The following is a 25,118-nucleotide window of genomic DNA, read 5'->3' as shown; positions in this document are numbered from 1 at the left end:
TTCAGTTCCTTCTTTTTTCTGCCTCTTTGCATTGGACGTATTTATATCACCCTGGTTGATGGATCTGGATCAAGGATTGATAATTGTTCCTTCTGTTGCTATCCATCATAGCTCCTTTTTGCTCTGTGAGAGTGAGTTTCTTCTCCCAGGTTACCGGCCCCGCCAAGTGGAGGCAGGAGTGGTGCCACCAGTGACCAAGCTGTTGTAGAAGTTAGTAGTTTGTTAGTAATTAATATATATACTAAATAAAGAAGGATTGTTTTCCTTTTTGTGTTCTAATTTTAATATTTTAAGCACAGACAAACTTGAAGTAAATAAATGAGAAAAAAGACACTAGAAAACAAATAAAACTTCCATAGTTTCCAAGTGTTGAAATTTGCAGGACCGCAGTCTTTTCTGGGAAGGTTACCCCTTCATGTCCTTGACTGTGATCTGGTTGCTCTTCTCTGCAGCCATTTCAAGAGATCACCATCATTCTTGTTGTAGTACTCAAGATATGGCATAATCATTATCTTATAAAATGAGGTAATCATTCTTGTTCCTGCCATTGATATTTCATGCTACTCCTATGCAGTCCCATGAATTTATCAATATTAAACCTCAATTGCCATGCTCAGCCCAACTTCCTAATTTTTTTAGGGAGGAAGGGACAGTAGTATGCCTCAATTTCTATATTAACCACCCAATAAACTTTTGTATTATCTGAAAACTTAGACAATAAGCATGCTATGCCTTCATCAATATTGTTAATAAGTACGGAGAACAGTAAGGGGGGCCCAGTACTGAACCCTGAGGAACTTTGCTAATAACATTTGTTCATGAAGAGTAGTGTCCATTGATAACTATGTTCTTTCTTGTTCGACTCAACCATCCATTTATCCTTAGTGGCAACTTTCAGCTAATGCCACATGGCTCCTCCAATTTGTACAGCATTCTTTTGTGTGGAACAATGTCAAAAGCTTTAGATCTGACCAATTTAATTAGATTGGTCAAACAAGATTCCTCCCTCCCAACAAATCCATGCTGTGACTTTCATGTAATTCCATTCCTTTTTAATGTAATTGGACAATGTCAAAAGCTTTAGATCTGACCAATTTAATTAGATTGGTCAAACAAGATTCCTCCCTCCCAACAAATCCATGCTGTGACTTTCATGTAATTCCATTCCTTTTTAATGTAATTGGACAAACCCTATTAGCCCCAGATGCCTTGTTTACTTTTAGTTTCAGCATTTTCTCTTCAGTTTTCTTCTCAATTATACCACAATATCATTTAGGTCTCTCATACTTTTTTTTTTTTTTTTTTTTATATTGGTGTTCCCATCCTTAAACTTTTTTATGGGTGAATGTAGATGCAAAATATTTATTTAGTTTGTCAATAACCTCAACAGGATGATCAGTAGTTCTGCCATTCATATCTAGTAGGCCAATGTTGATCACCCCTTTCTTTCTAAAGTTAACATAACCAAAGAATTCTTTACTACTTTTTTTGTGTATTACTAGCCAAGGACTTCTTATAGTCTGCTTTAGTCAGAGGCGGACTGGCCATAAAACTTACCGGGGAAACCCCAGTGGGCTGGAGACCGATGGAGGCTGATGTGATTTTGGCCATAAACACTAGTATGAGGCCGGGTGTGATTTTTCTGTGGTAAGAATTTTTGACCCAGTCTGCCTCTGGCCTTAGTGACTTGATTGCAGACTCATTTATACTTTCTGTAGGTTTCTGTATCACCGCTAATTTTTAATCATCACACATATGTTTCTTCTCTGCTATCCATTCAGGTCTAAACCTGAAACAGTATCCCTCAGTTGCTATAAAAAGCCACACGCTTATTGATTAGACCGAGGTTTGAGCCCATGACCACCAAATATGGAGGATGCGTAAAGGTCAGGGAATGACCACCGCATATCCCTGGAGCAATATGGCCTTAGTTGCTAATGCTCCTAAAAACCAAATAACAACAACAACAGCTATAAAAAGTTTAGTAGCTTCTACAAGAACTTCCCTGAACAATTCTCATTTAAAATTTGCAGTTGAAACAATTCTCATTTAAAATTTGCAGTTGCAGCTAAAAATGATTCAAAAATGGTCTAAGATCATTGTAGTCACCTGTACAAAAGCAAAATCCTTTTCCTTTACCCTTGATATTAGTTATATCTTTTAGTAGATCTCAAATCAATATATTATGTTCTATATTATGAACCACATAGTGGTTCCTCTATCTGAATATTCTTATTGAATGAAGAGCTGCTGCTGATAATCAGATCAAGAATATTGCAGAAATCTTTTTGTCTCTCTAACATACAACTGTAGAAAACAGTTGTCCAATAAATTCAAAGAATTTCTGCTACTGTGTGAGTGACCAAACCACAATTCCGTTCAGTATCTCTATTCTGGATTGGTCATTTAAGTAGTAGAAAAATTTTTTTGGATTACTGGATGTCATTTTTCTACAGCAGAAAGTTAAGAGAGAGAGAAAGAGAGAGAGAGAGAGAGAGGTAACAGGAGAAAGCAATGCTCTTGAACTGATTAATCACAGAGACTCATCATGAATTCAGAATATCCAGATAAAGGAACCACTAGGTGGTAGTGATCATAATATATTGATATACTTAAAGATATAACTATTGTGAAGAGTAAGAGGTAGAGATTTTTCCTTCGTAAATGCAACCACAGTGGTCTTAGATAGTTTTTAAATTCCTTTAAGTGGGATGAACTGATGATGTTACCAACTACAAATTCTACATGGGAAGTTACTAAGCTTTTTGAACCACTAAGATATATAGTTCATTGTTCTGACCTAAACAGATGTCAGATGAACATAAAACTAGTGGCAGAGAAGAAAACTGTGTGGGATGATTATAAACTAGTATAGGACATGGAATCTTAGCCAGCGGGTAGTTGATTGCTGGAACAAACTTCCATCTGTTGTTGTGGAAGTTGATAGCTTAAATAAATTCAAGGAGAAACTGGATAAACTTTTAGAGGGAATGGATGGGAATCTTATAATAAGAATTCTTTACTTATTATTAGCCATATGGTGCTGGGAAGCCTGAGGCTTATGCTGCACCAGCCAAAAAAAAAAAAAAAAAATTTTGAGTTACCCTGAGAGAGAGAGAGAGAGAGAGAGACCAAAATAGAAGGGAATCACCAAGAAAGAGAAAAAGAGAAGAATGATGATATTCAGTTCAAGATCCTTGGTGAGCCAAGTACATACTCACCAATATGAGCCCCCTGGGGTAAATTATGTGTACGCTAGAAGGAAAGATATAAAGAACACTGGCCCATTTCTGAACATTTCTGAATTAGAAATGGTGAAAGTGCACACACAGGTCTGGTTGAAAAAGAATGGAGTGTAAGGAATGTTGGAAATTCCTGCTGATTCTCATTCTTACGTAGTCTCTTTGATTGTGATACGTCACGATCAGATTCATTCAGGTCATGAGATGAGTGTCTAGGCTCAAGAGCTGGGTAATTGTCAGTATCCATGGTTGCTCCTTTTAGCCCCGGCGGATAGCTTTTCCCCCAGGTTACCAGCCCCGCCACGTGGAGGCAGGAGTGGTGACAGCCATCAATAGCAGATTGAACATTACATCAGTCTGTAATCTAGTTATTATAGAAAAAATATAATATATACTATATAGGTACTGAATATGTATATAAACATAACAGTATACAGCGAGCCATAAGGCCAAAATAACTTGTAAAGACTAAGATAGCCTGTGTAGGTCTACATTGCCATACCCTGGAAATAAACATATAATTAGTATTAATATATAAATATGTAATATAGAATACAATAATGATTATGTAACTAATTATTGATATATAGATACACTGAAAGGAACTTTTTAAAGGGCTAACCCCTTTCAATATATTCCACCAATAATTAGCAGAGCTATCTGTTTCTGATTGCCACCTGCCTGTTTAACTAGGTCCAATTAATAAACATAAACATAAAGGCTATTTGATTAAAATTTAAATTTAACAGCTAGCCCGACAGATAACTTTGAAACAAATATATAGAATATTATATAGAAAATAGAGGGCCAACCATAATTTTCAATTTCAGTTGTGGTAATATTATTTGATTTATATTTATGCAAAATAAAGCTATTGCCGACATAAGGAGAAAGGAAGTATGGATAAGTATAGAAATTGAGGTACTATTACTGGTTGGCCCTCTGTTTTCTATATAATATTCCATATATTTATTTCGAAGTTATCTGTTGGGCTAGATGTTATCTTGCCTGTTTGCTGTTAAATTTAAATTTTAACCAAACAGCCTTTATGTTTATTAATTGTAAGAACATAAAACATTATGTCAAAGATGTTTTATGTTCTTTGACTTGACAAATAAAGTAACAATAAAAACAATGTTAATAGAAACTTTTAACTTATTGATTATACAATAAAAAGGTATAAGAATAAAATTTAAACACTTAATGAGTTAAGTTTAAGTATGCTTTTATATTACACATTTTCTTGGTTTATTGTTATTATTAGAAACTTTTATCACTACTTTAGAAAATATTTACACTGAAAATGAGGTCCTCTCTTCAGGTGAGGTCCCCGGCCATGGCCAGTTTGGCAGTAGCATTAAGTGGCCCTGACCTTGGTAGTATAAATGATGTGTGTGCATTAGTAAGTAAACTCCTTCATAATTGTATGAATTGACAAGCCAGTAATGTGACATCCAACAATAACACCCCTCTTGAAATCAATTAGCCCAGGTGTACATGACATGATGAAAACAGCGAACATGTGTGGCTCATACACCTTCCTTATATACCACTTTGTGTTACTTGTTTGGGAAGGTCCAGTGGACTATGAAAATAAGGGTGTCTGGTTATTTTCTTGAGGGTAGTGTACATTAAACATACCTCTGGTACAGGCTTTCCAGCTAAACAGCAAAGCAATTTAACTCCAATGCCTGATTGGATGATACGAGGACGAAGAAGAAATGTAAAACAGGGAGCACAGTCTTTTGGCTCTTCCCACATCTGATAGGACAAAGGTTCCTGTCTTTTCCTAAAATAAAGGCCATATTACTTGTTATAATTATTGTAGCTAATTATGGCAAACTAACTATATAATTACATATTGTAAAAGGAAAAATCATGTTTACATTTAATCATTACACCATTAATCAAAGGAAATGGACATTAAAAAATTTTACCAGCATAGCATTGTTAATTGTGTTTTTTTGGTCTTAAATTCCAGGAAATCTACTGTAATTTTTTTTTTTTTTGTTTGGAACATAAATAATAATGGAAAAAATCAAGATATTAATGATTTTATGGAATTTTCTTGGTGCAAGTAAAGCTAAGGTAAAGAGTGAGAGAGAGACTGGCCTCACTCACTCAAACAACAGCCGCTGCCAATGGCATAGCAAAAAGCCAAACACAGCATGCATATGTTTGATCAAACACAGTGTGGGAGCTATGAATAGAGCTGCATCTTGGTGTATGCAAATTCACAAAAGTCATAGCAATGGGCTTTGACAGTTAGTTGGTTGATTTCGATTTTACTGGCACAAAAATAACTGTGGTTATACTGCACCAGGAATATATATATATACACAGGGTTATTCAAAATGAAGTCCGGGGATTCAAACATTTCAAACCCAGGCTTGATGTCATCTGAGTAAATCTTCTGAAACTTGGCTGCTGTGTTGAAATGTCTTCATCATTCATTGTTGGAAATTCGACCAGGAAACCAAAAAAAATGGTCGAATTCAAACATTTCAAACCCCGGACTTCATTTTGAATAACCCTGTATATATATATAAATAGAAGCAGTATATGTTTAAAAATAATCTAATATAAATATGTGTGTATATATATATATTAATGGCTTGTAAAAATTTAAAACTGCTTTTACACATGGCCGTCGTTTGATAAAATCTGACTGAGTTTATAAAGCCCAATCTGATGAGTAAAAGCAATAAAATATATATTGTGAATACGGGTAAAATTAATCAATTAAATGGTGTCACAAGACACACACAGGAGGGTCAACTGCCCTCAGCAGGAATGAATGCTAGAGAGAAGGTCGCTTGATTCTAGATACCATATTAAATGAAAATTAACCATTCTCTACAGGATTTTGCACAGACAGCTAGTCTGAGCAATAGGATGGTAATTAGTAGGGAATGTAGAATCCTTTCCTGGCTTGGTAAAGGCAAGAAAGATTGCCTTGTGCCTGGCATCCAGAAACTGCTCTTCAATAAAGATTCTGTTATATAGAAGGAACAGGTGATCCATAGATTTTGGTGAAAGATGCTTAATCATTTCATAATGGATGCCATCTGGTCCAACAGCACTTGCCTTGGAAAAGATAAGAGCTCTTTTCAATTCCTGTACAGTAAATGGCCTGTTATAGGGATAAGGACCCTTTGATGCCAAATTAAGTGCCAGTTTTTTGATATTACATTTCAAGGCCAGAAACTCTGGGGAACAGGAAGATGTAGCAGAGATGTTCGAAAATGTTACCCCAAGGGTATTGACTATTGCATTTGGCTCTGCAATAGTTCATACATTATATTCTAGGATCGATGAAGGGTGAGATGTATATATTCTCTTCATTTTCTGGATTTTATCCCAGACCACCTTAGTGCTGGTGGATTGGTTAACAGATGATGTAAAATGGATCCATGATTCCTTTTGGCAATGATGGCAAATGTAATGTGCTTTGGCTCAGGCCCGTTTAAAGACTATTAGATTGACCGTGGTAGGATATTGGCGGAATGTCCCACAGCCTTTGTTTTTAGCATTTTTTGCTGCTGTGCATTGTGAATTCCACCATGGTTTGGGAAAAAGTGGAAACTGGGTGGATGTTTTTGGAATGGCATTGGCAGCTGCTTGGGCGATATTTTCTGTGATGTACATGACTGCATCATTAATAAGCTCCTGACTAACTGCATTAAAGTCAAAATTTGCCCAATGTTGAAAGGCATTACAGTCAGCCTGATCAGTCTTCCTCCATGGTTCCCTGGAAGGAAGACACTGTCTCCCACTGTGTAAGCAGGTTATCACAGGGAAGTGATCACTTCCATATGGGTGCTCCTCCACTTCCCAAATAAGTGAAGGGAATAGAGGAGGGGAGCAGAAAACGTATGGGTAGGCATGTGGAAGAAAGTGTTTGTTCTCACATTTAGAAGGGAGAGGTCATTGTCATTTAGCATATGCTCTATGACTTGTCTCCTTCCATTGTTGCTAGCACTCCCCAGAAGGTATTATGTCCATTAAAATCTCCGAGAAGTAAGAAAGGGGGGGAAGGCAGCTGCATTACAAGGTCTTCCTGGGAGACGTCAGTCCCGGGTGGAAAAAATATAGAGCAGATGGTTAACAAAAAACCAACTGTAAGGTGAATTGCAACAGCCTCTGTGCTGGTTGTAAGTAGCACAGGCTGAACTGGGGTCTGGTTGCCCAAAAGGATAGCTATTCCTCCATGAGCAGGACCATCCACAATTCTGTCCTTATGAAAAATTGTGATGTTATGCATGGTAGGGTCTTCATTTGCCTTTAGGTAAGTCTCCTGCAAGCAAAAGCAAACCAGTTCGTGCTTTTGCAGGAGGGCCTTGATCTCATCAGTATTTCGCCGGAATCCATGACAATTCCACTGTAGGAATTTAGTCATTATTTTGGCTTGGTGGGTCCATCAGGCGGCTTCCGAGGCTTACTTTTATCAGTCTTGGATTTATCTTTTTTGGGGAAGTATGGATGCTGTTCTGTGTCCATTTCCTCTTCCGCAAAGAGTTCCAAGATTGATTCATCCGGTACCTCCTTATCCATTGTTTCTGGTATTACAGGTGGCTCTTCCGATATTTTGGGCTTTTCTTTACCACTTGGTTTTGGTAGTGGTGGAGTGCTAGGAGGTATGCATATCGGAGTGGCAGCTGACTGCGTTTTTTGGGTAGGCTTTTGTGAATGCAACAAAATAGCGAGCAATCGGAGTGAATGACTCACGTGGTGCTACAGTCAACTCAGTTTGTGTACCGATAGTGCACTTAGCAAAAACCTTCTGGGCATATGAAGATTTCCCGCTATTTATTTGTTGGATATGTTTTCTGGCCTCTGGGTAGGAGATATTCAGCTCTGTTTTTCTTTTTTGAATTTCTTTTTCTTCCTTGCACCACTGGCATGCTCTTAGAGTAGGTAGGGTGCTCTCCTTGGCAATTGACACAGATCGGTTTTGAAGCTGAACATTCCTTGCTCTCGTGGTCTTTAGCACCACATCAAGCACAGGCAGTGTTACCATGACACGCTGTTTGTGAGTGGCTGTATTTTTGGCATCTAAAACACCTCAGTGGGTTTGGAATGTGAATCCTCACTGGGCAGTTTAGATAGCCTGCCTTGATGGAACTTGGACTGTTGAATGTGAGGATAAGAACTCAGGTAGGGACGATATTCCCATTCTTTCATGTCGATATTCTCTTGACAGCTGTCACTCCTTGGTCTTTCAATTCAGAGAAGATCCCTTCTTCAGAGACGTGAAGAAGGTCCCACTATGATATGACACCTCGTGAAGAATTCAGAATTTTGTGGGGGTTACAGTGATAGGTATTCCCCCTATGGATGAGAATTCAGGATGTTTTCTGCTTGAAGCTCTATCAAAAGGTCACCAGAATGCAGTCGTTTAACGGATTTTGGTGATGCTAACCCTTCTAATCCTTTCTGGATAAAGAAGGGTGACATCTCCCCGATTGACCGCTCTCTGGTGTAATGGAGAATGAGGAAGAGCGGTGTCACTGATGGTGATATACTCAGTTCTGGCTCTTTTTACTGAGGTGTTTTCATTATTTTCGCTTCGATTAGGTAGGGGCCTTGTTGGGGCCCCAGAAGAAAGCGAGGATTTATATTACTCATAGGAGCAAAATAAGAGTTTCAGATGCCCTAAGTACCTCACCCACCACAGAGTCCTACGAGGGAATGCTCACTCGTGAATCAGCAGGTACTGTGTACACGAATGGGACACCAGGTTTGCTTAGGAGCGCCATACCCACATTTCCAATAAGACTTGATCCCGTCCCAGGACCAAAGGGAGGGAGACTTATTGGAGCACAATTGGTCCACTCATTACCACACTTTGTCGTCTCCCACCCAACCATCCCTATATCCATTGTAGCAACTTGCCCTTAATGCCATACCTACCGCTCCAAGTTGTACAGCAGTCTTCCATGTGCAACAGTATCAAAAGCTTTCCTGAAATCTAAGTGTATGATATCAAAATTATTTTTTGCATTCAGTTCCTTTGTGACCACATCATAGTATCCAATCAAATTTGTCAGACAAGACTTCCCCTTAACAAACCCATGCTGTATCTTAACTATTACTGCAGTCTTGCCTAGATGATCCTGCAATGCTTCTTTAACCAGCGACTCCATTATTTTCCTGGAACACAAGTTAAACTAACAAGTCTATAGTTACTTGTGTCACCATTTGAACCCCTTTTGTGAATTGGGGATATATTTGCACACCTCCAATCCATGGGGACCTTCTCTGAGTCCAAGGTAGTTCTTATAATTATGGCTAACGGTTTGCTTACTTCTTTTTCTGCCTCTTTTAATATAACTGGATAGATCCCGTCCACCCCAGGTTCTTTGCTTATGTTTAACTTCAACAGTTACTCCTCTGCTTTGCTGTCAATTATTACAAAATCACTTAGCTGCCTGTTAGAGTTTAATAAACTTCTGTCATTCCCTTGAATATCTCTTCATGTGTGAATGTAGATGCAAAATACCAAAATACTCATTGTTTATCAGCTACCTGAGCAGGTTTGTTTGTTTTATTTGGTTTTTAGGAGCATTAGCAACTAAGGCCATATTGCTCCGGGATATGCGGTGGTTATTCCCTGACCTTTCCGCATCCTCCGTATTTAGTGGTGACGGGCTCGAACCCCGGTCTAATCAAGAAGCGTGTGCTACGCACTGCTGCTCCTTCCCACCTGGCTACGGAGGCGCCTCTCTACCTGAGCAGGATCATCAATAGTCGAACCATCTATGTTAAGCGGACCAATCTGATTTATCCCTTTCCTTTTAGAGTTTACATAAGTAAAGAACTCTTTGCTGTTTTTCTTTGCATTCTTTGCCAAAGATTTCTCTTAATCTGCCTTTGCCTGCCTAACATTATTTGATTACAGACAATCTTATATCTGCCATAGGCTTCTACATTGTCTCATAATTTATATGCATGCCTTGCATTTTTCTTCTCTGCCACGAGCCTCATTTTTGATCCAACATCTGTTTAGGCCTAAACCTTGAACAGTATTTATTAGTTGGCATGAAAAGCCTAGTAACCTCCAAGATTAAGTCCATGAAGACTCCAAATTTAGATCATTATTATTATTCGATTTTTGGCGCAAGGGTGCTCAGGCCATATTGCACCTATCAGTGATGTGGAAGATACTCATGATGACTGTTTTGTGAACAGTCAGAAACGATCATATAAATTTATCCATTTGAGAAATGAAAAAAATTCTATGGGGTTGGCATTTTTACCTACGATATGATAGAGCTTCAAAGATTCTTTAAGATTGGGAAGAAAACTGAATATGAGTTGGGGGGCATGTGAATATAAGGTGCATTCAACAAGAATGTGCTTCGTTGTGAGTTGAGAACTGCAGTGTGTACACTGTGCAGGATCATTTCCTGTGAGGAGAAATAGGTGAGCAACATGACTGTGACCAATTCTTGCTCTGGCGAGGATTATTTCTTCCTTTCTGTTTTCCAGAAGCTAGAGGCCCATAACTATGGATCTGGTTTCATTTAAAAGAGCTTATTATCTGTTTTAGTTTGCCATATAAGTGTCCTTTTGTTCCTTACATATTCTTTGTATATTAGATTTGTAGTCAACATATAGAATGAGAGAACATGATGAATCTGAATTAGAAGTATGTTTAGCAGCATAGTCTGCACATTCATTTCCAGATATCCCACTGTGGCCTGGGATCCAGCAAAAGATCACTACTAGCTGGCATTCCTAAGTATGTCTTATAGTTTTTATTAAAGGATTCTTTGGTGAGGAGGTGATCTGTAAGACTATAAGTGTCTATAAGTGTACTCTGTGAGTCCGTATATATCATACTCTTTTTGGTGGACAGATGGAGAACATTTTCTAGGGCAAGCTTGATGGCGAATAACTCAGCTGTATAACTGCTACATTCGGTGTGAAGTGATACAGAGATGGTGTTAAAAGAGAAAACTGCTGCAGCACCTATTCCACTATCAGACTTTGATCCATCAGTATATATTTTTGTAAAAAGAGGATAATTATCTGTGTGAGCAGTATGGAGTTGTTGTATAATGATATTTGCAAGGGAATTTTTTCCCCAGTTTAGGAAGTAATTGTCGCAGGATGGTTTAATATAGGACCATAGGAGGACTGAACAGTTTGGATCTTGGAGGACTTTTTTGAATACATTCCAAGTTTCTGATAGTGCTTGTAATCTGATACCAGTAGGCTGTATTGCGCTGGGTTTATTTCTATAGAACATTTTAAACTGTGGATCACTAAGTATAGCCCAAATGGGATGGGTAGGCATTCTTCAAATTTTAACTGCATAATTCAGAAGTAACAACTTTCTTCTGAGACAGAGTGGAACTTCATGGGCTTCAATATAAAGGCTTTATACTGGTGATGTTCTGTATGCTCCTGTATCAATCCTGAGGGCAGAATGTTGAATAGGTGCAAGGCATGTTAGCACGCTTTCCCTGGCAGAGTCATACACTGGGGTGCCATAATCAAGATAAGACCTAATTAGAGTTACATACAATTGAAGAAAGAACTCTGAGTACATTCATTTTTTTCTGGCAAGTAGTCTGCAGACGTTTGACATTTTCTAAGAAATTAAGCTTACTATCAAAAATCAGGCCGAGGAGGGGAATACTTTTCATGACTGATATAGGATGATTCGTTAAATGAAGCTCTGGGATAGGATGAATCTTTCATTTGTTAAAAAAATGAATGATACTAGATTTCTGATGTGATAGTCGGTATCCGTTCCTCGTCATCCATAGCTCAATATTGTTAATTGAGATTTGTAGTTGCCTTTCGATGAAGTTCATATTCTGTGAACTGCCGGAAACAGTCAGGTCATCGGCATAGAGATATGAGTTTACAGGGTTGGGTATACATTTGGTTATATTATTTATTCTTATTGCAAATAAGGTAGAACTGAGTCTTGTGGAACTCCTTCTTGTATATAGATTTGTGAGAGGACCTGCCAATAGTGGACTTGAAAAGTTCTGTGCTGAAGGAAGTTTTGTATGAAATATGGTAAGTGGCCTCTCAGGTCAAGGGAATGAAGATCTTTTAGGATGCCAAAATGACAAGTGGTGTCAAAGGCCTTCTGTATGTCACGGCACACCATAATGAGATGCTCGTTTCCGATAAACACATTCCTGAAGTTCGTTTTAGCTTTGACCATGAGATCCAGAGATGATCAATATTTTCTGAAACCAAATTGATTATCAGAGATTAGATATTTGGAGTCAAGATACCAGGTCAGTCGGTGGTGTATCATTTTTTCCAGGGTTTTACTCAAACAGCTGTAAGAGAAATAGGTCTATAGTTGTGAGGGATAGAGTGATCTTTCCCTGGTTTGGGAATTGCCAGTACATAGGAGTGATGCCAGCACATGGGGAATGAATGTTCAGTGAAAATAAGATTGTAGAAAGTCAGCAACAAGGATAATGATTTGTTATCTAAGTGTTTAAGCATTATATAATACACTCTGTCCGGACCAGCAGCACTGTTCTTTGAGGTATATATAGCTTCTTGAAGTTCAAACATAGTAAGTGGCCGATTGTATGATAGACGAGATTTGGTTTTGAAGTTCAATCGAGATTTTTCAGCTGAAGCTTTAATCTTCTGAAATGACTGGTCATATGCAGTCAAGGCAGACAATTATAAGAATACAGACCCTAGGACATTTGCAAATTCTACAGGAGTACACAGCTCTTGTCCATTCCAGTTGAACATTGGGGAGGATAGAGGAGAAAATTTGCCATTTAGTTGTTTTATTTTTCTCCATGGCAAGCCTTGGCTCTGACTTTCTTTTAATTTATAAGATTAGAATTTATAAAGTTGTATGATTTTTGCAGAATATATTCCAAGCTTGGTTTTTTTCTTTTTTCACACTCTTACAATCCTCATTCCACCACCAATAATTTATGGATCTATAGGAGCTTGACTGTAACGGGGATGGCAATAGACGCAGCTGCTAGGATTTTCCTAAAATTTCCAACCAAGCCAACCAGTTCACCTGCTTCATATAAACCTATTGCATTGCTTCTTGGTCTTGGTAAAATTTATGAGAAGCTTTTGGCCATGCGGATTGCTATCTACCAAAGAAGTAATATTGGCATTTCTAACAAACAAATGGTTTCACTCCTGGTGTAGGTACTGAGGATGCACTTCACTCTTTAGTTCTCAATGTTTGGGAATCGAATTATAAATATACCTTGGGAATTTTTGTAGATTTTGCTGGGGCCTTTGATTCCATTAGTTGGGACAGTGTACTGATGATTTTGCACGTGGCTATATGTTCTTTTAATATTTTCTCTATAATTATAGATTACTTTAGGGATCACACAGTAACAGTTAAGTCGAATTTTGGATCAGTTATGAGTCGTGTGACTCAAGCTGCCCAAAGGGATCTGTCTTTGGTCCTTTAATGTGGAACTTGGTTTTGGAAGATTGTCTCAAGAGAGAACTTCACCACTCACATACAACAGCTTATGCAGATGATATGGTAATACTTGTGCACAGAAACACCAGAAAGGAGCTTGAAATGAGGTCTGACTACATATTGAAAGAATTATGCAAATAGTGTAATTTACATAGGTTGGCAATCTCTACATCCAAAACTAAAATCATGATGTTGAAGAGTAAATTGGCTCTTAGTAGACCTCTGCTCGTAAGGTTGAATGGTATTTCCTTACAGAAGGAGTTAATGATTTAATACTTGGGAATATGTATTGCTAGTGACTTGAACTTTATCCCGCATATTAATTATATATCAGAGAAAGTGAAGAAATTTATTGCACTGATCTGAAGAATAATGTAGGTGGAATGGTGAATAAAGGGGAAAGAACTCCATTTGATTTATGATTGAATTTTTCTGCCGATTGGTATGTATAGTGCATCAACCTGGGTTGCCATGCAATCAAAATAAGCAACACCAGAAAGCTCTATTCTGTACATCGAGTTATATTAAGGGTGACAAAAGTAATTAGAGACCTGTTAGTTTAACTTCTGTTCCAGGGAAATTAATGGAGGCACTGGTTAAAGAAGCACTGCAGGATCATCTAGACAAGACTTCAGTTATAGCTCGGACACAGCATGGGTTTGTTAAGGGGAATTGTCTGACCAATTTCATTGGATATTATGATGTGGTCACAAAGCAGGGAATGACTTTGATATCATATATTTGGATCTTAGAAAGGTTTTTGATACAGTTGCACATGGAAGAATGCTGCACAAGTTGCTGCACAAGAATGATGCAGGGAATAACTTTGATATCATATATTTGGATCTTCGAAAGGTTTTTGATACAGTTGCACATGGAAGAATGCTGCACAAGTTGGAGCAGTGTGGCATTGGAGGCAAATTGCTAATATGGATAAAGGGATGGTTGAGTGGGAGAAGACAGAGAGTGGTAATCAATGGACACTGCTCTTCGTGGACTAATGTTATTAGTGGAGTCCCTCAGGGTTCGGTGTTGGGTCCATTGTTGTTTTCTGTATTTATAAATGATATTGATGATGGTATATCAGGCTTAATGTCCAAGTTTGCAGACGATACAAAGGTTGGCAGAGTTGTTAATGACAGTACACTGCTGCAACAGGATCTAGAAAAGTTGAGCAGATGGGCTGAGAGGTGGCAAATGAAATTTAACATTGACAAATGTAAAGTACTACATATGAGAAGCAGTAATCCCAGAGTAATGTATCAACTCTGTGGTACAACACTGACAGTGGTAGAGAATGAAAAGGACCTGGGGGTAACTGTGCAGACAGATATGAAATTTTCTGAGCAGTGCAGATGGTCTGCAAGAGTAGCTCATGGTGTCTTGTCAATGAAATGCAGGAATTTTTCTAGCAGGGAGGAGGTGATTATCCCATTGTATAAGACGATGGTCAGGCCACACCTTGAGTACTGTATACAGGTCTGGAGGCTTCATTTTAAGAAGGATATAGAGCTGTTGGAACAAGTACAGAGAAGGGAACAAGATTAGTCAATGGAACAAAGGGTTGCTCTTACGAAGAAAGGCTTAAGTTTTGAAGATTACAGTGTTTGGAGACTAGGCACCTGCAAGGTGATCTGATTGAGGTGTATAAAGCCTTGAATGGTTTGAGCATGCTTAGTGCTGATGGGATTCTTTCTCTTGCTCAGAATAATCACCTGAGAGGGCATAAATTCAAATTGAGGAAAGACAGTTGTAGGATAGATGTGTGGAAGTTTGCCTTTAGATAGCGGGTAGTTGGTTGGTGGAACAGACTTCCATCTTTTGTTGTGGAAGTTGATAGTCTAAATAAATTCAAGGGTGAGCTGGACAGGTATTTGGAACGAATGGTGGAGTGAAATCGGACCTTTTTTTTTTTTTTTTTTTTTGGCTGATGCTGCATAAGCTTGCTTTCTTGCATCGTGTGCCTCTGCTAATGCTAATGTTATAAAAATGGTGATGGCCTGCAGAACGGTTTCCACAGAAGCTTTGAAAGTGTTAGCGGGCAAAATGCCACTTGATTTGCAGTTAGTGTTTAGAAGCCTATCCTTTTATTTGAGAAGAGTTGCTGGGCATTGAAATTAACATTTTAAATGACTTGAGAAATGAAAAGAAGAGGATTTGGGAGCTCCTTTTACAAAAATGCAAAACAGATGGAATTGTTTGGAAAAAGGTAGAATAACATTCAAATTTTTCCCTTATGTTAATGGTGTGAATTATATTAAACCAATCTGGTTAGTACCAAATCTACGTTGTTCATTCTTACTAATAGGTCATGGATCATTTTTTGCTAAACTGAATAGTCTTGGAATTGTAGCAAGATGCAACTGTACGTGTGGTGATCTGGAAACATGTGTTTAATTGTTTGGAATATGCTGAGTTGTGTTTGGATTTACTGAACAATGTTGATAATGTAACTCGTCTGGTGGATGGGTTTAGCCATTGAGCCACTTATTAAAACAAGGGAAAATTTTATTGCCTTTCAAAATTTTGCAAATTTAGTTTTCATGGGAAGGAATATACTTTTACAATTGGAAGAGTTAAGGTAGAATAATGGGTGAATTGGTGAACTGTACCTTCTCCTTTACATGGAGCAGTATGTCAATTTTTATATAGGAACAGAGAAAATTCTTTGCAGAGGTGGACAGGATGTTGGTACTCTGTTTCCTTAATGGGTGGGCGTCCACTTCTGCTCCTGCCAAAGCAGTTGGCAAGAAACCTTAGTTGTTTTTCTTGGATTTGATCCTGCAATAACACCTTCTTCCAGCTTGGTTAATATGAGTAACTTCTGTTGAGCTCTCTGGTTGCTGGTAGATGGCTGTTCGTTGAGCTCTTTGTCTTTTGGAGAATACCGGCGATGATCACTAGAATGTGATGCTTGTGCTCATCTGTGGACAGTGTCTCTTCATTGGTTTCTGCTGTAGCTGAGGGGATGACCATTGCACAGAACAGTTGATTTGTAATGTGAATGTGAAATTTGTATTGTAAATAATTGTATACTGTACTATACCATTTCTACATGTATGATGGATTTTCCAGACTTTTTTTGGCTAAGGGCCACTTTACTCAATAAATGAAAAAAAAAAAAAAAAATGAATGCTCCAGTTTATACAGCAGTCTTTTATGTGCAACAGCATCAAAGCCTTCCTGAAATTCAAGTATATGACATAAAAAAAATTTTTTGTGTCCAGTTCATTTGTCAATGCATCATAGTATCAAGACCATCCCTTAACAAATTTACACTGTGACTGCAGTATAATTGCATTCCTGCCCAGATGGTCCTGCCTTACTTCTTTAACCAGTGACTCCATTCTTTTTCCTGGAACAGATATTAAGCTAACAGGTCTGTAATTTCTCGTGTCACTGATCCCCACTTATGAATTGAGTATATATATAAGTATTTGGAAACAAACAGTTTGAGTACCGCTGAGAGCCCATCTGTTACTTTTATATTCAAATTATATGCTAATTCTTTAGTTTATTTGATTAGCTAGCATGAAATTTTTTTATGTAGCTAGCAAAAATATTATTATTATTAGTAGTGACAAATGACACAAGGTACAAGCTTATACAATATGAACAAAAAAATATATATACATTCCCATATCACCTGTCCACTTTCAGTTTTTCCTTGAATTTATTCAAACTAATCACTTCTACAACACCATATGGAATTTTGTTCCAACAATCAACTACCTGCTGGCTGAAGAAAACTTTCCACACATTTATCCTACAACCATCTTTCCTCAATTTGACATTATGCCCTATCACATATATAGTCTGAACAAGAAGGATGCCATCAGCATTGAGCTTACTCAATCCATTCATATCCTTAAACACCTCAGTCTGATCTCCTTGTTGGTGCCTAGTCTCCAGATGCTGCAATTTGCAGGACTGAAGCTCTTCTTAGTAAGATCCCCATTTTGTTCTCCCTCACAAATATCACTGCTCTTCTCTCCACCTGTTCCAACAGATCCACATATTTCCTAAGCTGAGGCTTCCAGATTAGTATGCACTACTCAAGATTTGGTCTAACCATTGTCTTATACCAGTATTTTCCAAATGGTATTCTGCAGATTGCAAGGGTTCTATGAAATGAAAGTGGTGGCTCTGCCAGAAAATAAGGGGGGAAACTTAAAAAAAAAAAAAAAATTGTAATAATGTCTCTCAAAAGGAATTAAATATTTTTAATAATAATTTTAATTTAAGAAATCATAGCATGTTCTGTTAATCATACGAATGTATGAATATATGTATGTTATTTGAAGTGATAAACATAATATTGTTTAAATAAGAGAAGATATAAACTTTTGGCAGTGCCGTACTATGCTGTACTGATTGGACAATCTATAGTGAGAGGGATATTGATCCCAGGGTTCTGTAATTTTTTAAAGATTACGAAAGAACAAATTAATTAATAAATTGATTATCCCATTGTATATTGGCAGGGAAACACTGCCATATAGAATGAGATAATCATTTTTATTCTTTCTGGCAAAATTCCAGTATGTCATTTGACAAAACCCCATGAGCTGTCCTAGCAGTACGTCTGTGCTGCTCAGAGAACTTCGTGTTTGGCTGCATGCACAATTACTCCCAAGTCTTTTTCATTCTCCCTACCCCGAATGTGCAATACCACTTGGTTAGTATGTTATTCTGTGATTACTGTTACCCATATGCAGTACCTTCATTTGTCACTGTTAAAATTAATTGCAATTTCTCAGCCTAATTTTTCTAGAATTTGTTGCAATAGTATACCCTGATTACTGTGATTAATTATTCTGCCACCCCTTTGCATTATCTGCAAACTTAGATATTAAGCTTATATGTATTCATCAATATCATTAATAAATACAGTAAACACCCGCTATTTGCAGAGATTATGTTCCTGAGAAATGGCACGAATACTGAGTTATGGAACCCATAGTAATAAAAGGGTTCCATTCCAAAGTATGAAATATATAAGAAAAACTAGTCTAAAATTTTGTCTTTGTATGTATTATATGTATCTACATAATATGACTATGTTTAAGTAAGACTGAATGCAACTGGGCATAATATTTTAAGTTATAATTATCTATATAATATAGGTGTAAAAACACCATAGACAACTCTTAAAGGAAAAAAACTATGATAATAGTGTAAAAGGCATCATTTCATCTGTATCTCATATTGTGCTCATCCTTCACAATGATGAGCACAATAGTTGAAATAATGCCCTTTACACTACTATCGTAGTTTTTTTCTTTTAAGAGCTGTCTATGGTGTTTTTACACCAATATTATATAATATGACTATTTACAATGACAAACATAGTACATAGCGAAATACAAGCATAAGGTATCGAAATGAAAATAAGAAACAATTTAATATTAAATGTAACATTTATTAGAAATTTCAAGCAAATCTTTCAAAAACATATCAAGAATATGGGTTGCTGGGTGAAAAATAACTCATAATCAAAGTTTGTTTCTTCATTTTTTTATTGAGCTCCTTTTGAATTTCCCTGTAAAGCAAGAGTAATTGTTCTAGGTCTCATTTAAACTTGATGCTTCTTTCCAAATTAGGATCCATTTCCACCACCTTATCTGAAAGTTGTATGGAGAAGATTTCCTTTAGTGATTTGTTATTTAATTCTGGTCTAACAATGTCGAGATCTTCCTCCTCAGGATCATTCTGACCTTGTCACTAATTGATCCACATGAGTCTCAATAAGTTCCTGAATGTCTGTTGCATCAATGTTTTCAAAGCTCCTGCCTTCTATTCCCTGTGCAATTGCTACGATATCGGCAACCAGTTCATTGACATTAGAGATCAGGCAATCTGCGATGTTATCATTTTTCTAACTTTGACTTACAGTTAAGTCTAACTCCCTTTCCATTTTTTCCATTAAGATAGTAAAAGTTCTCCTAACATAGTAGGATTTAAATGCAGCAATCACACCTTGGTCTATCAGTTGTAAAAGTGATGTGGTGTTGGATGCCGAAAACACAATTTCAACATTTGGGTGGTCAAATGCTAGACTGCTTGATGTCCTGGTACATTATCAATAAGAAGCAGAACTTTGAAAGGCAAAGATTTTGAAGCTAAGTAACTTTCCACCTCTTGCACAAAGATATCATTAAACCATTCTCTTAAAAGTGTAGTTGTTACGCAGGCTTTTTTATTGGATTTCCAATAAACTGGAAGATTTTTTTATTCTTTTCCTTCAAAGCACGTAGATCCTGCGATTTATACATGAGCATCAGTTTGATCATGTGTCCACTAGCGTTTTCAAAAAACAAAAGAGTAAGCCTATCTTTGGAAGCTTTGAATCTAGAAGCAGATTTTTCATTTTGTGTTAAGTATGTTCTGGCTGGCATTCTCTTCCAGAACAACCCACTTTCATCTGCATTGAACATTGTTTGGGAACACATCCTTTGTCATTAATTAATTTTTTTAATTCAGTCAGGAACTTTCTGCAGCCATGAAATCCACTGATGCAGACTCGCTTAAGTTTCACATTATGAAGGCCATATCAATTTTTAAATCTTTCAAAACTAGCCTTTGCTAGCTAAAAATTTAGCTATCACCCACCAGTGCTATCACTAGTTTTGCTAAAGTATTGATAAAGGTGTTTTGCCTTTTCACGAACGATGAGTGAACTTAATGGAATTTTATTTTTAGCATTAGCAAGGGCACATGATGCAAGAAAACAAGCTTATATAGCATCAGCCAAAAAAAAAAAAAAAAAAAAACACCCCTTATTTCACCCATCCCCTCACTCCAAATGTTTATCAAGTTCTGCCTTGAATCTATTTAAGCTATCAAATTCTGCAACAACAGATCGAAATTTGTTCTAGCAATCAACCATCCACTGGCTAAAGACAAACTTCCGCACATTTTTCCTACAACCGTCTTTCCTCAATTTGAATTTATGCCTTCTCAGGCGATTATTCTGAGCAAGAGGAAGAATCCCATCAGCATTGAGCATGCTCAAACCATTCAAGGCTTTATACACCTCAATCAGATCACCTCGCAGGTGCCGCCGACCGGGCTAGCCGAGTGGGTAAAGTACCTGCCCGGCAACCCAAAGGTCGCGGGTTCGATTCCCGCCTCGGGCTTGGATCAAAGTACTGCAAAAACTTTGGGAGGTGCAATATGGTCACAGAAGCCGATGCGCCAACAACTACCAAATCAAAAAAAAAAAAAAAAAAAAATCGCAGGTGCCTAGTCTCTAGACACTGTAATTTGCAAAACTTAAGCCTTTCTTTGTAAGAGCAACCCATTGTTCTGTTCACTACTCTTGTTGCCCTTCTCTTTACTTGTTCCAACAGCTCTACATCCTTCTTAAAATAAGGCCACCAGACCTGTATACAGTACTCAAGGTGTGGCCTGACCATTGCCTTATACAAGGGGATAATCACTTCCTTATCCCTGCTAGAAAAATTCCTGTATATCATTGCCAAGACACCAGGAGCTACTCTTGCAGACCGTCTGCACTGTCAGAAAATTTCATATCTGCCTGCACAATTAACCCCAGGTCCTTTTCGTTCTCTATCACTGTCAGTGTGGTACCACAGAGTTGATACGTTACTATGGGAATACTGCTTCTCATATGTAGAACTTTACATTTGTCAATGTTAAACTTCATTTGCCACCTCTCAGCCCATCTGCTCAACCTTTCCAGATCCTTATCAATGCTGCCAACCTTTGTATCATCTGAAAACTTGGACATTAAGCTTGATATACCATCATCAGTATCATTTATAAATACAGAAAACAAAAATGGACCCAACCCTGAGGGACTCCACATTAGTCCATGATGAGCAGTACCCACTGATTACCACTCTCTGTCTTCACCCCCTCAACCATCCCTTTATCCATAGCAGCAATTTTCCTCCAATGCCACACTGCTCCAATTTGTGCAGCAGTCTTTCATGTGCAACAGTATCTTTCAACAGCCTTTCTAAGATCCAAATATATAATATCAAATTATTCCCTGCATCATAGTATCCAATCAAATTGGTTAGGCAAGACTTTCCTTTAACAAAACCATGCTATGTCTGAGCTATAACTGAAGTCTTGTCTAGATTATCCTGCAGTGCTTCTTTAACCAGTGTCTCCATTAATTTTATTGGAACAGAAGTTAAACTCACAGGATTATAAATACTTGTGTCAGCCTTTGATCCTCCTTTGTGAATTGGTGTCACATCTGCACATCTCCAGTCTATGGGTACGTCCCCTGAGTCCAAAGAAGCTCTCATAATTATGGCTAAGGAAGTATTGCTTACTTCCTTTGCTGCCTCCTTTAATATAACTGGATAGATCCCATCCACCCCGTTTGCCTTTTTTATGTTTATCCTCAACAATGTCTCCTCCACTTTGCTCTCAATTATTGGAAAAACATCTAGCTCACTGCCAGAGTTTACTTCACCTCTGGCATTCCCCTTCCTGAATAACTCCTCATGTGTAAACCATCAATATCCAGTGGACCAAACTGATTCATCCCTTTCCTTCTAGTGTTTACATATGTAAAGAACCCTTTTCTGTTTTTCTTTGCATCCTTTGCCAAGGATTTCTCATAATCTGCCTTTGCCTGCCTAATGTCCTTTGTGACTTGGTTACAGACCAGCTTATATCTATCATAGGCTTCCATGTCACTCATTAATTTATATGTATCCCATGCATTTTTCTTCTCTGCCACATGTCTCATTAGTTCATCTGACATCCATTTAGGCCTAAACCTTGAACAATATTTCTTAGTTGGTATGTAAAGCCTAGTAGCTTCCAAGATAAATTCTTTGAATGCTTCCCATTTTTAATTTTCTGTTGGTAACATCATCAGTTGGTCCCACTGTATAGAATTTAAATATTATCTCAGACTATCGTAGTCACCTTTACGAAAGCAAAAACCCTTCCCTTTACCCCTGATGGTAGTTACCTCTTTGAGTAAATTTTTTTAGCACACTGTGATCACTGCCACCTAGTGGTTTCTTTGTCTGCAGATTCTTAATGCATGAAGAATCACTGCTGATAATCAGATCAAGAGTATTACTCCCTCTAGTTGCCTCCCGAACATGCTGATGTAGAAAAGAATCATCCAATAAATCCATAAAAGCCTTGCTAGTGTGTGAGTGACCAACCCACAAATTCCAGTCAATATCTGGGAAATTAAAATCACCCATTATAAAACTCTGATTTACTGACCCACTCTATTTCCCTGTACAGTTTCTTATTATACTCATCAGAGTCATTAGGCCTATAGCACACTCCTACTCTCAGTTTTGATCTCCCAATGTTTATCCCCAGGGGCTCACATCTGGTGAGTATGGGCTTGGCACACTAAGGGTCCTGAGCTGGATATCATCATTCTTCTCTTTCTTGATGATTCCTTTCTACTCTCTCTCTCTCTCTCTCTCTCTCTCTCTCTCTCTCTCTCTCTCTCTCAGGGTAATAGGGAAATTTTTTTTTTTTTTTTTTTTGCCTGGTGCAGCATAAGCCTCAGGCTTCCTTGCACCATATGGCTAATAATAAAAAAATAATAAAAAATAATAAAATAATGTCACAGCAAACTGACTCGACACTGCACTGTCCAGCGATGTTGACTGGCTTCACTTCCTTGGCTTTTATGTGTTTCTTAACTAATATCATAACCCCTCCTCCCTTCCTATCCTGTCTATCCTTTCTGTACACATCGTACTCCCCCAAATTCCAGGTCTGCATTCCTTATATCTGTGTGACACCACATCTCTGATATCCCAACAATATCTGCCTTTGATGTTTTGAGCAATACCTCAAATTTATCAAATTTATTTACCTAACTCCTAGTATTGGTGTACACGCAAGTATACATGCACCTGTTCCTATTCTTAGCTACCTTAACACAATCCATGTGTTTACTTGTACCGCAATGACTCCCAGCAGTCTCTGAAATACCCTGCTTCTTGTTTTCCAAGCTGCTGCTCATTCCAATAGAAGGAGTGCAAGAATCACTTTCACCTCTGTCAGTGGCTACTGTTAATTTATTAGCCTTTGTATCCCCCCAAGCTAGCAGTTTTCTGACCCACCTAACACTGACTCGATAGCATCAGCAAATATTCTTGCACCCTTTCTATTTAAGTGTATCCCATCCCTGTAGAAGCAGTCTCTCCTGTTAACAAATACAGACCAGGCTGAAAAATATTCTACCCCTTAAGCCTTGCACAATCTTTCCAGGGCCGAATTGATTAACAAGGCTCTCATCATATACTCCCTCCTATCGTGTCTTTGCAGAATTGCAGATACTTTCAAATTCCACCCTAATTCATGGCTTTTTTTCAACAGTGACCTGTACTTGTTAAGTAATTCCGCCGGTCTCCTACTCTTAATATACAGGGTGTCTCAAAAATATTGGTACAAACGTTTTGGGGAGGGGGGTAGGTAACATCTAAAGGAATGTGAATCGCATAGGAACCCATAACCGGAAACGTCACGGGAAAGTAGTAGCAGAGGCACAAGAAGCAGAAATGACACAAGACAGTAATTAGTGGCAAACATTTATTTGACATAATATTAACAATGGAGTACGAGATGGATGCATTTCATGATGTTATAACAGATGCTCGAAGGTTCCACCATGAGACGCAATGCATGCGCGACACCGACGCAGCATGGATTGGTGGACATGGTCGAACACACCTGGAGTTTCTTTGACAGTAGCAGCAGTGCAGACGAGTCTCGCCACGAGATCGATTTCAGTCTCCACTGGCGATTCATACACAATAGATTTGAGGGCCCTCCACAGAAAGAAATCAAGGCTCGATAAATCAGGTGAGTGTGTGGGCCAGGCAACGGGTCCACCACGGCCAATCCATCAACGCCCAAAACGCCTGTTCAAATGGTCAGGAACACACCTTTCATAATGGGTAGGCGCCCCATCATGTTGAAACCAAATGTTGCGTCTCACATTTGCTGGAACATCGCAAGTAACCCTGGTAGAACTTGTTCAAGAAAGATCCGATATTTAGCGGAGTTCATGCGGAATAGTAACAGGTATGGGCCGACTAAGCAGCCATCGACCATATCTGCCCACACATTTATTGTGAAGTGATGTTGTGCCGCATGGGGCGCACACCGTGTGGGCTCTCTGCTAATCCATACACTAGGTGGATGTCTGCCAGCTTACAGTTCGTATATCGATGATGCTCTTCGTGTGGTGACTACTGCTTGAATGAGTAAACCAGAAATTTTCCCTCTCGCAAACTGATGAACAGCGCCGTGTACCGACTTAGGGTGACGTTTCCGGTTATGGGTTCCTATGCGATTCACATTCCTTTATTACCTACCTCCCCTAAACATTTGTACCAATATTTTTGAGACAACATGTATAATATAAGTTACTGGGTTATATTCCACTGCAGGCACTAAAG

At 38.1% G+C, this 25,118-nt stretch overlaps 1 protein-coding gene across 2 annotated transcripts in view; it reads right to left on the bottom strand.

Annotated features, from left to right (window-relative positions):
* LOC150079033 (twitchin-like) overlaps positions 1 to 25,118 on the bottom strand; it is a 2,795,346-nt gene that overhangs the window by 122,470 nt on the left and 2,647,758 nt on the right. For both annotated transcript variants that reach the window (XM_090382361.1, XM_090382360.1), the window contains one exon: positions 4,884 to 5,031. In XM_090382361.1, coding sequence (XP_090238487.1) covers positions 4,884 to 5,031 — 148 coding nt within the window. The remainder of the gene's footprint in view (positions 1 to 4,883; positions 5,032 to 25,118) is intronic.

The sequence above is a fragment of the Mastigoproctus giganteus genome, chromosome 10, assembly GCF_048544385.1.
Source record: "Mastigoproctus giganteus isolate SK-2022 chromosome 10, ASM4854438v1, whole genome shotgun sequence".
Classification (NCBI taxonomy): Eukaryota; Metazoa; Arthropoda; class Arachnida; order Uropygi; family Thelyphonidae; genus Mastigoproctus; species Mastigoproctus giganteus.
Note: the sequence above shows the minus strand (reverse complement) of the source record. Positions and strands in the feature narration are given on the sequence as shown.